The sequence below is a fragment of the Postia placenta genome, assembly GCF_002117355.1.
Source record: "Postia placenta MAD-698-R-SB12 unplaced genomic scaffold POSPLAscaffold_5, whole genome shotgun sequence".
Classification (NCBI taxonomy): Eukaryota; Fungi; Basidiomycota; class Agaricomycetes; order Polyporales; family Adustoporiaceae; genus Rhodonia; species Rhodonia placenta.
Genome location: NW_020169836.1, coordinates 72022 through 85264, shown reverse-complemented (window position 1 = coordinate 85264; position 13243 = coordinate 72022). Strand labels below are relative to the sequence as shown.

The window sequence follows — 13243 nt, the reverse complement described above, 5'->3', positions numbered from 1 at the left end:
ATCTGCCGTTACTTTCATTGTTACCCTGGTTCATTATGTGCGACCTTCATGCCCTTGTGGTCGTACGTTAACTGGTTGAATACACGCTTTAACGTTAAAGTATGTTGGACTTGCATTTGGTCGTTCCTGAGCGCATGGTACCGAAGTTACGAAAATGAGACGGCTGTCCTGACGCACAATATATCTTCATTTGTGCTACGCGACTTAGGAGCGCATCTTGCATCAGGGTTCAGTACGAGGTGTCTAATCGTATTCTGCTTTTCCTATGTATCCTGTCCTTGGTCAAAGTAACACAGGCAGCCGAGACCTTGAACCTCTACCACCTTCCAGCCCGGTATTACAAATCTATAAATATGGCTATTCTGTGTACATACTACCTCTAACACACTATGATATTATGGTGGTATTCCCGGAATACGCTCTCATTCAGTCTCCCACTCACTGCTGTAGGCCGGCGGTAACCGCAGTCCCGACTCGTCGATCCTCCCCGCGTCTTCCTCCCGCTCATGCGCGCCACTCAACTGTGCGACACCCGCCTCGTGATGCGCACTTGCGGTATATGGTACTGTACTGGCATGTGTCCTACCGACCTGCTCGCCGGCTCCGGAGCTCGTCGGAGGCTCCGACGCCGAGCCTTCTAAGCGCTGCGGCGCGTGCTTTTCGTACGCGGGCGGCGTGCGCAAGTTGCTGGTGAGATCTGCGTGTGGAGGCTCAGCCGTATGCTAGGTGCTGACTCGGCCAAGATCAACTGTATACCTGTCTGCTGCAGCGTAAACGGGTGCGCCCCGAGAGACGTTGCCTCCGTCGCGTCCAGAGGTTGCTCGTCGTACACCGCAGCTTTCCCGCCCCTCGCCCGGCGCATTACACACGCAGCGCCTAGCATGAGCAGACACAGGCCTAGCACACCCCCAACAACGCCGCCAATCACAGCACCAGTGTCCACATGGTGCCCGCTCCCGGCCGCACCAGTGCTTGACGAGTGAGCAGTCTGAGAGCTGGACGGATTGGTGCTGTGCGATGCGGCAGTCGTCGCGCTGTTAGGACAATGCTGGAACGTGTTGTTTGCGTGCGCTGCGTGGTCTTCCTCGGCGGTCTCCCGAGTGTACGTGCTGTAGAGTTGTGCATTAGACGCCAAGCCTCGCCTGCATCTATGACAGACATACTAGTACCTGGAGACAACGTGGTGCGTTAGTCGCCGAGACGGATTCAGAGCTGAGAAGTCAGAGCCTGTGCGTACCATGAGCCATCATTCCAAAACAGGCCGTATAGGAAGTCATCGAGTCGTATGTTCTTGTCGCATACCGCCGTCTGGATTGCCGCGGGCAGCCTTTCCAACCCGAACCTTCAGGAGTGCCACCCGCCATATACTGCAGAATCCACTTACGACGAATTCGTTCCGTCGCCGCAATACGCACTATTGGTGTCGCTGTGCCGGTATATGTAATATGCGCCTGCACCTACGTGATGTATGGGAATAAAGGATCAGGCGTTTATAATCAGTCAGTATGTGTGGAAAGGAAGCAAGGGGAAGATAGATGCATAAATAAGACTTGCCGGCGTCGATCCCGTTAGCGCTATTCCTGTCTTGTTGACAGCTAAAGTACGTGGACGTGAGTGCTGGACAGGAGGAATAATCGCTGCGACTTACTTCATACAAAGCATACTCAGTGCCCAAGAGATTGAGTTGCAGCAACAAGTCACTAGGGACGTGTTGGTTACAGCGGCACCCATCAGCAGGTACCAGCATACCAGCATACCTAGCTGATCGTCACAATTATCCCCAGGCGTGTTTGGACGAAAGGAAGGGACCTCATCTGAATGTATCGATCGTCAGCAATTGTGACCCAACATGCACAAGGAGAGAAGAGACGCACAGTCGCTGTTGCATATTTGACGGAGTCTTTGATATGTCATGCCTATTTGTTATGTCCTTGATGGGCAGAAGTTCAACAGTTAAGATCGTGATAACGCACAAGGTGTTTCCCCGACAACATCTGTGTACCAATTGAGGTCGCTTCCTGCACAAGTAGTGTTACCTGATCCTCCGGTATGTCGGACCTGGACGGCTATAATAAAGGCGGTTACCAGCAGAGGAAACCGCAGCATGAAATATCTGAGGATAGTTACAAAGATGAAGGACTCTGGGCAAGGATGATGGAGGACCAGGGAGGACTCGTAGCACAATGAATCGAGGAGCACTGTGTCGTGTACGCAGCAACGCTGTGCTTGGAGCTTTACTCCAAGCAAAGATTCATTGCACATGAGAGAGCCTAGACAACGCCCCACGGAAAAACAAGGCACAAATTAAATTTCGCATCACCTGCAGGACACCCCTTTGAATTGGTGGAGTCGAGCGGCGACGGGCGGTGCCCACTGCGAGTGATGTGGAGTAATTATGATACGAAGCGATACCCGCGCTAACTCCCTCGCCTTGCTTAACTAACCATCTTTGCAACCGTAGATTGAGCTTACAAGAAGAATTATCTCGACACTTACAATGTACATTGACTACTTCCGTATTCAGGAATCAGGCTGGGACTTATGAGAACCCAAGGAACCACGACGTAAGACGCACGTGTGTCGGGACGTATCCAGTGCCGGATATTCAGGTCAGCGCTTTGTTACACAGAGGAGATCAAAGAGGGTTGCTTACAGGGCGGCGTGTGCGTGCAGGATGACACGGACTCAATGGGCAGGTGCATGACAGGAGCTCGCTTTAAGTTCCGGCCGGAGTTGGTAATCTACTAACGAGATAATCTAATCTTTACGGAGATCTGATGGGTTTGGCGTTATTTGCCCCGAGGATAGATGTTGGAGGTCGCACTGGAGTCTGGCAGGGTTCCTCATTCTGGAGTGCCAAAACTTTTCTTGAGAAAGCCGCAGTGTCGTTAACGGACAATAAATGGTTTTCACACGACCAGACAGCTCGATCGCATAGGACGGCGCAACAAACATTGGCAAGGGCTGATGGTATCGTGACATCTCATCTCAAGCCGACATAATGAGCAGATGCGCCGGTTGGTAGACAGATCCCTGGGACAACGCATTAGTCAATTCCATAGTCTGTGGAAATGTCGAGAAATATTCGGCACGGAGGTAGTGCGTCAGAAAGACGTCACCGAGACTGAGACGCATCAGGAATATGCAGTATTGCAGTGTTGAACGATCGGGGAAGGGGACACAAACTCGCGTCGCAGACCTCTCCACATATTATGTCTCTATTTCTGACTGGTCGACCGATCCTGCTACGTTGGGAATGAAAGATTGACACAGACTGTCATTCGCGTGCTGCACGCCCAGATGACTACAGGGGTCAAACAGGAGTGCAGCGGGCTAGACTCTGACATTAAGGTGGGTCCCAGTGTACACACGGATAGTGGCAGTGTGTCCGTGCCCCTAAATCAATAACAGTCTATTGAAAGGCACATCAAAGTCGCAGATGATGACAATGAGTACGATTTAGATTATCGACCCGTCGTGAGTGGGTAATGAGTAAAAGAACACAGATGGCTGGACCTCCGCTCTCCCATAGTGCACGAGGAATAATGCAACCACATCCAAAGTGCTGGACAGCGGCACAGATGGGGTGCTATATCCCACCTGGCACGCATGCGGACGCCAGGTAATTGTTTCGATCGCTCTGTCAATAATTCGCACTCATGCGCAAGTCTCATGGCGTGGACATATGGTGGTATGTCAGCCGGTTTGCACACAAGTTCAGTTTGCTGATGAAAGTACGGGGTGCAGGTCCATGTTTGCGCAAACTCAAGGATGACATGGATCCAGTTATGGAGCGCATCGAACATCGCACTACGGCGGTGCAGAAGCAGCCTAGTGCGTGGATGATCGATGATCACTGGCATCTTGTGCATGGCAAACACAGAGGTGCTGCTTCGGTAGACGGCCGCTGCTGCGAAAGGAGAAATACCACGACCTCATGCTCGAGAGGTCGTGATACATTCGGCGCGGATACTGCAGATGTAACGAGGGAATTACTTCTGCAGACAATCAGAGCCACAACGAAATAGGCGACACACCTCCTTTGATATTGTCTTCGCCCTCTTCATCTCACGATTCGTTGAAGTTCTCTGCTGCCGCGGATTGAGTGATGACGGATGTCGAACGCGCGGAAGTCTTCAGCAGTCCGTTCCACGCTGATGCGACCGCGCCATATAATACCTAGATGTTGTGTCGCTATAGAATGTTGCAAGCATAAGCTACAGCGTGCACCCACAGTGCTGCGTTTTCCACAGGCGAGTGTCTCATGCGACAGTTCGACAATTTAATACGGGTTTTGACTCTGAAATGTCGTCGTCCCGTGAAGAGAGCCGCATTACCGCGCGTATACGGTCTGCCAAGAAGCGTAAAATCTCCCTAGATGACAAGCACAAGTCACGCTCCTCTGTCCACGCAACTAGCTCATCAAGACCTCACATTGTCGGATTACAAAAATATATGACACGTTGCATGTGCGCGAGAACGGGCCATTGTCGACCTATTGGCGTGGCGAGAATAAAGGCGCAAAGCGCCAGGCTGCACCCCAATTTAGAAGTGTTGCCGCTGTCACTCCTGTTTCTATTTGTCAGCGAAGAAGAGCAACATCTCATAGAATACTCGAGAGCATACCTCCACCGAGCTCAAAACATCAGCTGCGTTGGCTCTATATCTCGAGACAAAAATGAGAAAGTGGGAATGCATCCACGTAATAAGCCCACGTATGACGTCTGTGTTAGGGCACATATTCCCGGGAGTATCGGGATATGGACGAATAGATCTCTGGAGGAGCCTGTAGCTGCTTGGCCACGTGCATGAAAAAGGGCTTCTTCGCAACCAGACCGGATAATAACTTGGAATCACGAAGCAGCAGCAACGTGAAGACATACCCGCTCAAGCATGAGTTACCCACTTCCATGAGGCGCCTCGGGTTACACGTAAGAACCTCACCAATCCCGTTTACGACAATTAGGGGCATGAGCATCGCCTTGAGTGTTCGACCAGGCCACTATAACCACACGCATTCGGCGTAGCATTCTGCGAAAGCTGCTTAGCAAAAGTACATGACATACGGCCATTCGAAATCGCAGAGGTGTCAAACTTAGGTTTGAGCTTCACTATCGACAAAAAAAGCCAATTCCGCACCGGGATTGAGCACAACAGGTAGCTGATGGGAGGACATGGTCCGTATCCCTGAACGACAAAGAATATAGATTTGTGGCTGTTGCATATCCATATCTATCCCTACGTCAGACGGCATGTCAGAGGCTTCCCGAATAACAGCCACGTTGTCGGTGGTTCAGACCATCATTCTTGTACGCACGTCCTACGACGCAGACCGGGAGGGGTATGTCAATAGGTTTGCACACATGTCCATTTGGCCGATGGACAGCATGTGGCCCGTGTCAGTGGTGAAATTGTTCGAAACTGACATGACCATGGATCTCATAATGAATCAATGGAGGGCAGAAGTGTGGCAAACGCCTGACGCGTGAAAAAAAACGGTGGCTAACAACGTGGCGTGCAGGACGATCACAGAAATGCCGGGTAGGCACCTTGCTCCGGACTACCAGAGCCACAATAGAACATATGACACACCTTCAGTGACTGAAGCCCACGCTGACCTCGCAGGAAGACACTTATGCCTTTCACCTTACAGCCCTGCAGAAATCCCCGCCGAGGCGGCTTGGGTGATGTCTGAACTCGGAGCCATCGTCCAAACGGTCTTCTTCTGGCCGATCCAGACAAGTCCTGGACTTGGGGTAGTAATAATCTATTGCGTGCATCAGCGACATCGTGTATCCAGGGTTTATTTGGGGTTTATCACCTCGGGCGGGTGGTTCAACCGGTGACTCAACGATCGGGCACGGACCTTAATCCGAAAGGCGGCCAATCGCATGAGAGGCTGTTCCGAAAGAATGAGGACGTGGTTGTACTCTTCAATCCACAAGGGAGATCCGGACATGTGGAATTACCTTCATACAGAATCCCGCCAGAGCTTCACATACGAGGATGAGTGGCACGTTGCAGCAGCGTGAGAACCGGTCACCGTCCACTGAGAACAAAGACGCGCAGCGCCAGCCTTCATCTCGATTTGGAAACGGTTGCCGCTGTCACTCGCTCGCAATTCATTATGTATGCTTCTCTCTTCTTCTACCAATGCGTGGATGAGGGCCTGCATTGTTCTGAACGCCCACAGGCGCACCTTCGCAAGGATCATAGGGGCACGCGCGGGTCATGAGCCAGCGTACTCTGCGCGGAGCATTATCGTAGAGCTCACATATAAGCGGTGTCTCTCTTGCCTCCCAGACCAGCATCGACTCGTTACAACCTTGGCGACCTCTATACTAGGCGCTGACCTGTGGGCCACATTATTCCTTATCCTGAGCACACCAACCCTATCATGTCCTCCGACGCATTCACATGGTTGGGCGATTGGCTTCAAGGTAGCACGAGCACGAGCGCAGAGGAAGAAATATCTCTCACAGCAACTCCTGCAACTTGTCAAGAGCATCACAATGAGTCAGACGCACCCGGATGTGATGGGGACCTTGAGGGTCTCTTTACTGATTTTGATTGGGACTTGTCCCCCCGTGGATCGCGAGAGGTATGTCGTCTTTTTCCTCTGCCTACATACAGCAACTAACGTTCTGTCAGCCCCCCAGCTCTGAGGACCTCGCCACAAAGGAAGCCACCATAGGGATCAACCCTATGGACTCACTCCTCTGGCGCAGGACCTTCAGTGGGCAAGGAACCACATCCCCGCATGGTCACGGGCAGTTCATGGACCATCCGCTGCCACAGGCGGAGCATCCATCCGCTGCCCCCTCTCATTATGCGCCAAACGATGCGCTGACCCCGGCTGTCGGACCCTGGACGGCCTCATTGGATCCATACTATAGCTACTACGCAAGCTGGATCCACCAGTGCTACACTGCACATTTATCGCACGTTCCGCTACAGTGCGTAACCAGCGATCCCGCTCCCGGCCTGCAATACGCAGGGCAGGAAGACGGTAACACCAATTACATCAACTACGGCAACGACGACGACGTCTTCGACGCTCCAGCACCGCGCGCTCCTCGTCACAAGAAGCCCCGCTTCGGTACACGCAAGAATGTCATTCGCCTGTACGTCAACAGGAGATCCAAGCCCCAGGAGCCCGCTGCATACAACTACAAATGCGAGCATTGCGACGCATGGTTCAGTCGCAGCAGCGATCGTCGACGCCATTTGAGAAACGGTTGCGCTAATGGCGAGCAGAAGGAATGGGAATGTCCTCTCTGTTTCAAGGTGTACTCGCGCGACGATGCACGCGGGAGGCATTGCCGCGATCTGCACGGTATGTCTTACAAGGAAGCACTTGCACTGGCCCTACAAAGGACGGCAAAATAATGACTGGTGCGAGTGAAGGCTCACATGCATCATCCGACGAGGATTAGACTTCTTCGCATCGATCCCTTCCTCTGGCGTCTCCGCTATCTCCGCTATCGTCTCCGCTTTTCCGAGGACTTTGATATGGATATGCATGATTCTGTTGATCTCGCTGCTCGTTTGCTGTGTATTTGAGGCTCTAGTTTGTGTCTTCGCTGTCTATGTTGTGATGTATCTATTCTCATTCAACCGTCATACGATGCCAGTGAGTGAATTGTGTGCTTACGTATCGTCCGATAGCTCGACTCAATCGTCGATGGTTAGCTTCTGACACCAGCATATGGGATAGCACGAACGATAAGTGGTATGGGTGTACCTCGCACAACGATGCGATGATTGTCCCGTACGGATCCTCTGAGGAAAGACAAGAACCGGTGGACAGTGAGACGCTACGTTTCTCTCTTATTCGATGAAACCTGAGCGGACGGCGCGATGTAGTCCAAGCAGGATGTGTAGCATAGACATGTGTCGTGGGTGTAGCCAGGGATCCATTGCAATCTTACAATCTCAAATATCGTCGGCATCGGCCGAAACCCGTCATCGCTACACCCTCAGGAGAGGCAATCTTGCAGCTGGAAACGACTGAGCGACTATACTACTCATGATTGGAATCCACACCAGTGACAACCGCCATAATCAACAGGTATCAGACAACAAACGTAGGAGAAATGTACGGCGGCAAAGACAGGGTCGTGGTAGACCGTAGTAAGGGCTCAAACGGACAAGAGTGTGACTACGGCGTACGAGCGTATATATGATCGTAATGTATGGAATGCCATCTCCCGTGCGACCTCGACAGAATACTGCATATCCTGATGAGAACTGCCTACATATGATGTCGGCGATGCTCCGGAGCCCGCGTGACAATATCGCGGCATCAAGTCTCCTCAACCAGATCCACGTCATGCCACGAGATGTTCAGCTGGAAAGCGGCAGTACCACCACGATAGGTGCACAGATAATCCCCAAAGGAGACAGAGGGAGAAAGAATGCAACATTGATAGTGTCGCATTTCTCGTGATTGGCACAGACGACGTCCTCACCCGAATTGATAGACCTAAGACACGCGCTAGTCAAGTGCTCGCCAAGAGTTGTCTAGCCTGCGGGTGATTCACTAGCGCATCAGAGGTCGTTGACTAGGAATGACGACCGAGTATCTCGGAGCGCTTCCATATCCTGAACACCACTAGTTGAGGCCTACGTCGACGGCAAATAAACAGTCCGCGTTGAAGGGGTACCGCCGGAGACGATTATGCCATGTTATTATCCATGGAAGTAGTTGTCTAGGAGCGCCTGAGTAGCCGCTGGCGAGGTAGGGAATGCGATAATGTCCTGAGGCTGAGGAGTATAGCAGAGAAGTTATGTGTCTTGATTCTTGGGTTGAAAGACATGAAGGAAGTCAACAGCAGTTTGGGATGCGTCGACGTGTTCGACAATTGAGCAGAGAGAGAGCATCGGGAACACTTGTCCCGTAGTGACGGGCTAGTACAGATGTCCCGGAAAATCACAAACTGTGGTGACCCGCGCCATCCATATAGCGCCGCTGACAAGGAGTATGCTCCTGCGTCTCTTCATGTGCCGTTATGGCGCCTCTGTTCCCCAGGATGTCGAAAAATCCTTTGAATTGCTGAAAAGTGATGTGCAAAAACGGAGGAACCTCGAACCCGCGGTAGTATCCGTTGTATGCGTAGTTAGTTGAGGTTTTGAAGGACCCTTTCCATCATGATCAAGCCAGGGATCATGCATACTGAGCTGAAGTGCTGGCATTGACTGTGACACAATACAATCATAGAACGCGTATATACTCACTGAATGCCACGTGTCCGTAGTCCGTGGTCCGCAGACGATCTTGAACGCATTGCGCTGACCTGCGCGGGTTGGACAAGAGCAGAGTTGACATTAAGCGGTGGGAGCGAGCATATTGAGTTAGGGTAGGCAAGTAGAAGGATGGGGTGGTTCATGTGCTGGGCAGCGCCGAGCAAATGCGGCAAGATGGCTTCTTCCGAAGAGGCGCCTGCCATGGCCGAGCGTTTTACCGACTACCGCAAATCCACAACCGTATTGGCGTCATTTGTATGCTTCGTCCCTTTGGCCAAATGGTACATTGCAGATGTTTTGCAACGACAGGTGTATTTACAAGCCTTTCTCAACGATTCAACTTGTGTTGATAGATCCAGTATTCCGCGCCAGCGGTGACCTGTCGTTGCTGTGAAGGCGAGCAGTGCGTTGTCTATCATGCATCCACATGAGTGAGATGTTGATTGTCTGGTAGGAGATCAAGCGTTGTCACTACAAGGTGTATCACGAACATTAGACATACCGTGTACATCCTTACGGTATGTCTCCGCAGCTTCTCTCTTCCCGCCCGTCGGCGGCAGCGCAGATTGCCTTTGTTGCTTGAGGTCGGCCGTGCTGGTAGGAGGGCTAATCGCGAATGCTCACATAGCAGGTACGCTACGACGCAACATTTGTGCATGGCCGACGCGCACACACTGTCTGCCGTGGCCGTGTGTGTCGAATTATGTCGGGTGTTTGATTGCGCCGGCTCGGGAAATGAAGTGCTGTCCAGTTCAGTTATCCTAGTACCCATTCCTCAGGGAATCTGGTGGACCCTGCGGTGACGTGCACTTGTGCGTCCCAGGTGTAAGACTCCATCTCCAGAGACATTCAAGTTTTTTCGCCTGTGCGTTCATGTTCCTGTTTTGTGGCTCTTCAATCGTGTCAGTGCAGATGAGCGAACTCTGGTCGCTGCGAAACCATAGGCTGTAACTGTCTATGTTGATGTGGGGGCCGTAACGGTGCGATTGAACCTATTATACCCGATGTCCTCGTAGATGTATGTGGCGTGTAGCGAGGGCCAGTATAATCTGTTGCGCCTTGGCTCTTTCCCGTCGGATGACTCGCTGTTTGGAGATGTGGCAGAAATTTGTGTGCTCAGGCATGAAACGCCGCTGCTGCCCTTTTTCCCTCATGAATCTCATGCAGCATCCGTGGCGGACCCAAGTTGCACGTATCCTGTACTGATTCTGACCTGACGGGGAGCGAACTTGAAGCCATTAGCTCAGATACCCTCCAGGGCTATGGCTTGTGCGTGATACCGCAATATGAACGCGATATTTGTTCCTGCTTACCGGTCATAAATAGGCTGGCACGATTGCTACGACTTCTGGTGGGTCTCGATTGATGATCCCATGTGATGAGCGATGCTGACGCGTTCTCCGGGTTCCTCGACTGAATGACGAGAGAGGTGCGACGAGTCATGACCAGAGCAATGTCATTTCGCGGTCATCATATTACAGTTGCCAAGGTTGCTGACCAGGTGAGCGTTGTCTCACTCAGCTTGCGAAGTGCAGCGGGCGCTTGAGCTGATTGGCCCGTCCGTTCAGTCCACTGAACAAGGTCATATGGTGAACGGTGGACACGCGTTTGCGCCGCTCGATCATTGATTCCTTTTCCCGATGAGTCTCTGTGCGTTGTTGTTGATCTAGCTGTGGGAGGATAGCTATTGCTATTGAACAGCCGTGTGTTCTCACAGGACAATGGGGCAAAATGGCCCCACACGACAGAAGCCATTTCATTGGCCGAGCGCGCGCAGGTAGGACACCATGAAATGATTGAATGCGCTTGCATGGCCGGATTGGACAGCTCCGTGGATTGGCATCAACTTCGCAGAGCAGGCTCGTGACACTGGTCGTTCCCATTGGTTTCGCTCTCCGGAGAGGAGCGTCTTTGTAGAGACAAGGTAAAGAGCTCCCTACATATAAATACAGCTTTTAGGATGGGACAGAGAGCATCCGCCGCTCTCAACCTTCCAGCCACGGCACCCCCCAAAGGTGAGCACTCAGCCGTCGATGTCACGATTCTCGTCCTGATCCCGCTTGCGTCCAGCCACATCCGTGTCCAGATTTTGAGCAAAACAAGATGTCCCAGCAAATTGAACTCCCGGTGTTTGTTGCTCAATATAGCAACACGCAAGACACTGCCTGGCACTGGGAGATTGTCGTCAAAACAAATCCTTGGGTCAAAGGTACCGGCCAGGCTGTCGGGGAGGCCTTTCACATCAAGGGCGCGACTCAGGCTATCTTCACCTACGAGCGGAAGCAAAACGTGAAGTATGGCTCCCCGTCATCGTTCAAGGGATGTGTGCTCGTCGGCCACATCAATGCGACGGCTCTGGACGCGGCGGACCAATTGCTGAGCACGGTACCCATTGTCAACGGCAATCATAACTGGAACTGCCAGAACTGGGTGGTACTCGCCATCTCTGCGCTGGAAAACCAAGGGAGGGCGTTCTTCAAGCTGAAGAAGGGCAGGCCAGTCAAGCAGGTGGACCTGCTTGCGAAGATGGTCCCGCTGGCCACGGCTTACGATGCTGTGGTCCAATCTGAGGACGAGCTGTGAGCTGTCGGTGTCCCTGTATGTGTCGATCTTGTTTGTCCACCAATTCCACTCCGCGTCACTGCTTCCTTTACGTTTGTCGCATTATTTTCTCAGACTGATCTCGGTCGTCGCCATGTAATACACTTGCTGGTGTCTATGTCTGTACGTGTTCCGGCTGGGCTGATTGTGTAATATTTTATCTGTCTATGCGAAAGCATCTGAGGGTCTGTAAATAGTGCGGTGACCATCTGCGTGCCCTGCAGCCGTTGTGATATACACTTGTGTTGGACCAACTAATCTGTGATTATCGACTATGGAAACATGACACAACGAAGATGTCTATGGTATGTATACACGGCAGCTAATGCTTCCACCTGTCATACGTCTGTCTGTCAAAATATGAGGTTTGAGTATCATGGTCAGTAATCTCTGTGACCTTATTCATCGTCCTGATAATCATCCAAGTATCTACATCTTCATGTATAAACCTTAGACACTTGCTTTGTGATCCCTTCGAGCTGGCCCCGGGCATGGTAGAAGCTCAATTCCCCGTCGTACATTCCCTCCGCCTCTCGAAATGTCGGTCAGCCCAGCACTGCTTTGGGGTTTGGACACGCTCTGTTCGATGCTTTGCATGTCCCGGGTGAGGGGGCAAAACAACCTAGACCACAAGGACAGCTGAGATATACTAATGCTTTTTGCAAACTTCTATGTTCCTACGGAGCCACCATATCCTCCTTCATTGACGCTCGCTTGTCTACCGATTGTCCGTTGGGACGTTGCTGCCATGTGTATATCACTACGACATGTGTGGCAATCATGCACCACCATCTTCCGCTATCATGTGAGCTTGAGTGACTTGAACTGCATCACACTCACACTTTGTATGGCCGGCTAGGGTGGCTCCAAGTGTGGCGCCGAGTTACGCCACACCGCCGTGCGTGCTCGCTACCATGCTTAGGATATGTAGCATATTCCACGTATCGAATGTTCATTTTGATGCGCGGGGTGCGCGGCACATAAACCACACCGCCAAGTCGACTCGCAAGGGATCGCGAGGTAGATGGGACCTGAGCTTGGAGTATGCATATTCCCGTCCGCGCAGTCAGTGCGAATCATCTTCCCGAGGCTCGCGCACCAGGAATAATAAGGCATGCAACACGACAGTTTCAATGGACGCTCCTGGGCAGATCTGGCAGCAGGTGCGGGCCAGCGTGTTGTGTATCGACCGGAGCCATCAATGGCGGATGGGACTACGATGTCTGGCGCATGGGAGGCGCTCTAACGACAAGGGCACCGTGGGGCAAGCTTTTTTCTGCACCAGATGAAATAACACCCCTCAAATCTGGACAATCGGGATATGCTGCATCAAAGTCGCGTGAAGTGACCCATTTGTCCGAGTGAGGATGCCCAACCTATCCGTTTCGACCCCATA

At 52.1% G+C, this 13243-nt stretch overlaps 3 protein-coding genes across 3 annotated transcripts; 2 read left to right on the top strand and 1 right to left on the bottom strand.

Moving 5' to 3' along the window:
• Positions 1-263: 263 nt before the first annotated feature.
• Positions 264-2702, bottom strand: POSPLADRAFT_1180213 (hypothetical protein; the record flags this gene model as incomplete). The annotated part of the gene is made up of 8 exons (XM_024488737.1): positions 264-362; positions 389-441; positions 551-697; positions 757-1142; positions 1238-1308; positions 1416-1457; positions 2059-2270; positions 2654-2702. 8 exons carry the CDS (start codon positions 2700-2702, stop codon positions 264-266), a joined length of 1059 nt encoding a protein of 352 aa, XP_024339960.1.
• Positions 2703-3692: 990 nt separating this feature from the next.
• POSPLADRAFT_1103611 (hypothetical protein) lies at positions 3693-3893 on the top strand (the record flags this gene model as incomplete). Its single annotated transcript, XM_024483245.1, has 1 exon — positions 3693-3893. A coding segment is annotated over one exon (201 nt), but the record flags the coding sequence as incomplete, so codon positions are not given.
• A 2504-nt stretch (positions 3894-6397) lies between these two features.
• On the top strand, positions 6398-11829 carry POSPLADRAFT_1045599 (hypothetical protein; the record flags this gene model as incomplete). Its single annotated transcript, XM_024478802.1, has 11 exons — positions 6398-6601; positions 6652-6736; positions 6897-6956; positions 6998-7124; positions 9258-9359; positions 9701-9764; positions 10263-10356; positions 10573-10597; positions 10948-11023; positions 11199-11261; positions 11317-11829. The coding sequence occupies 11 exons, from the start codon at positions 6398-6400 to the stop codon at positions 11827-11829; spliced, it is 1413 nt and encodes a 470-aa protein (XP_024339958.1).
• Between the last annotated feature and the right edge of the window lie 1414 nt (positions 11830-13243).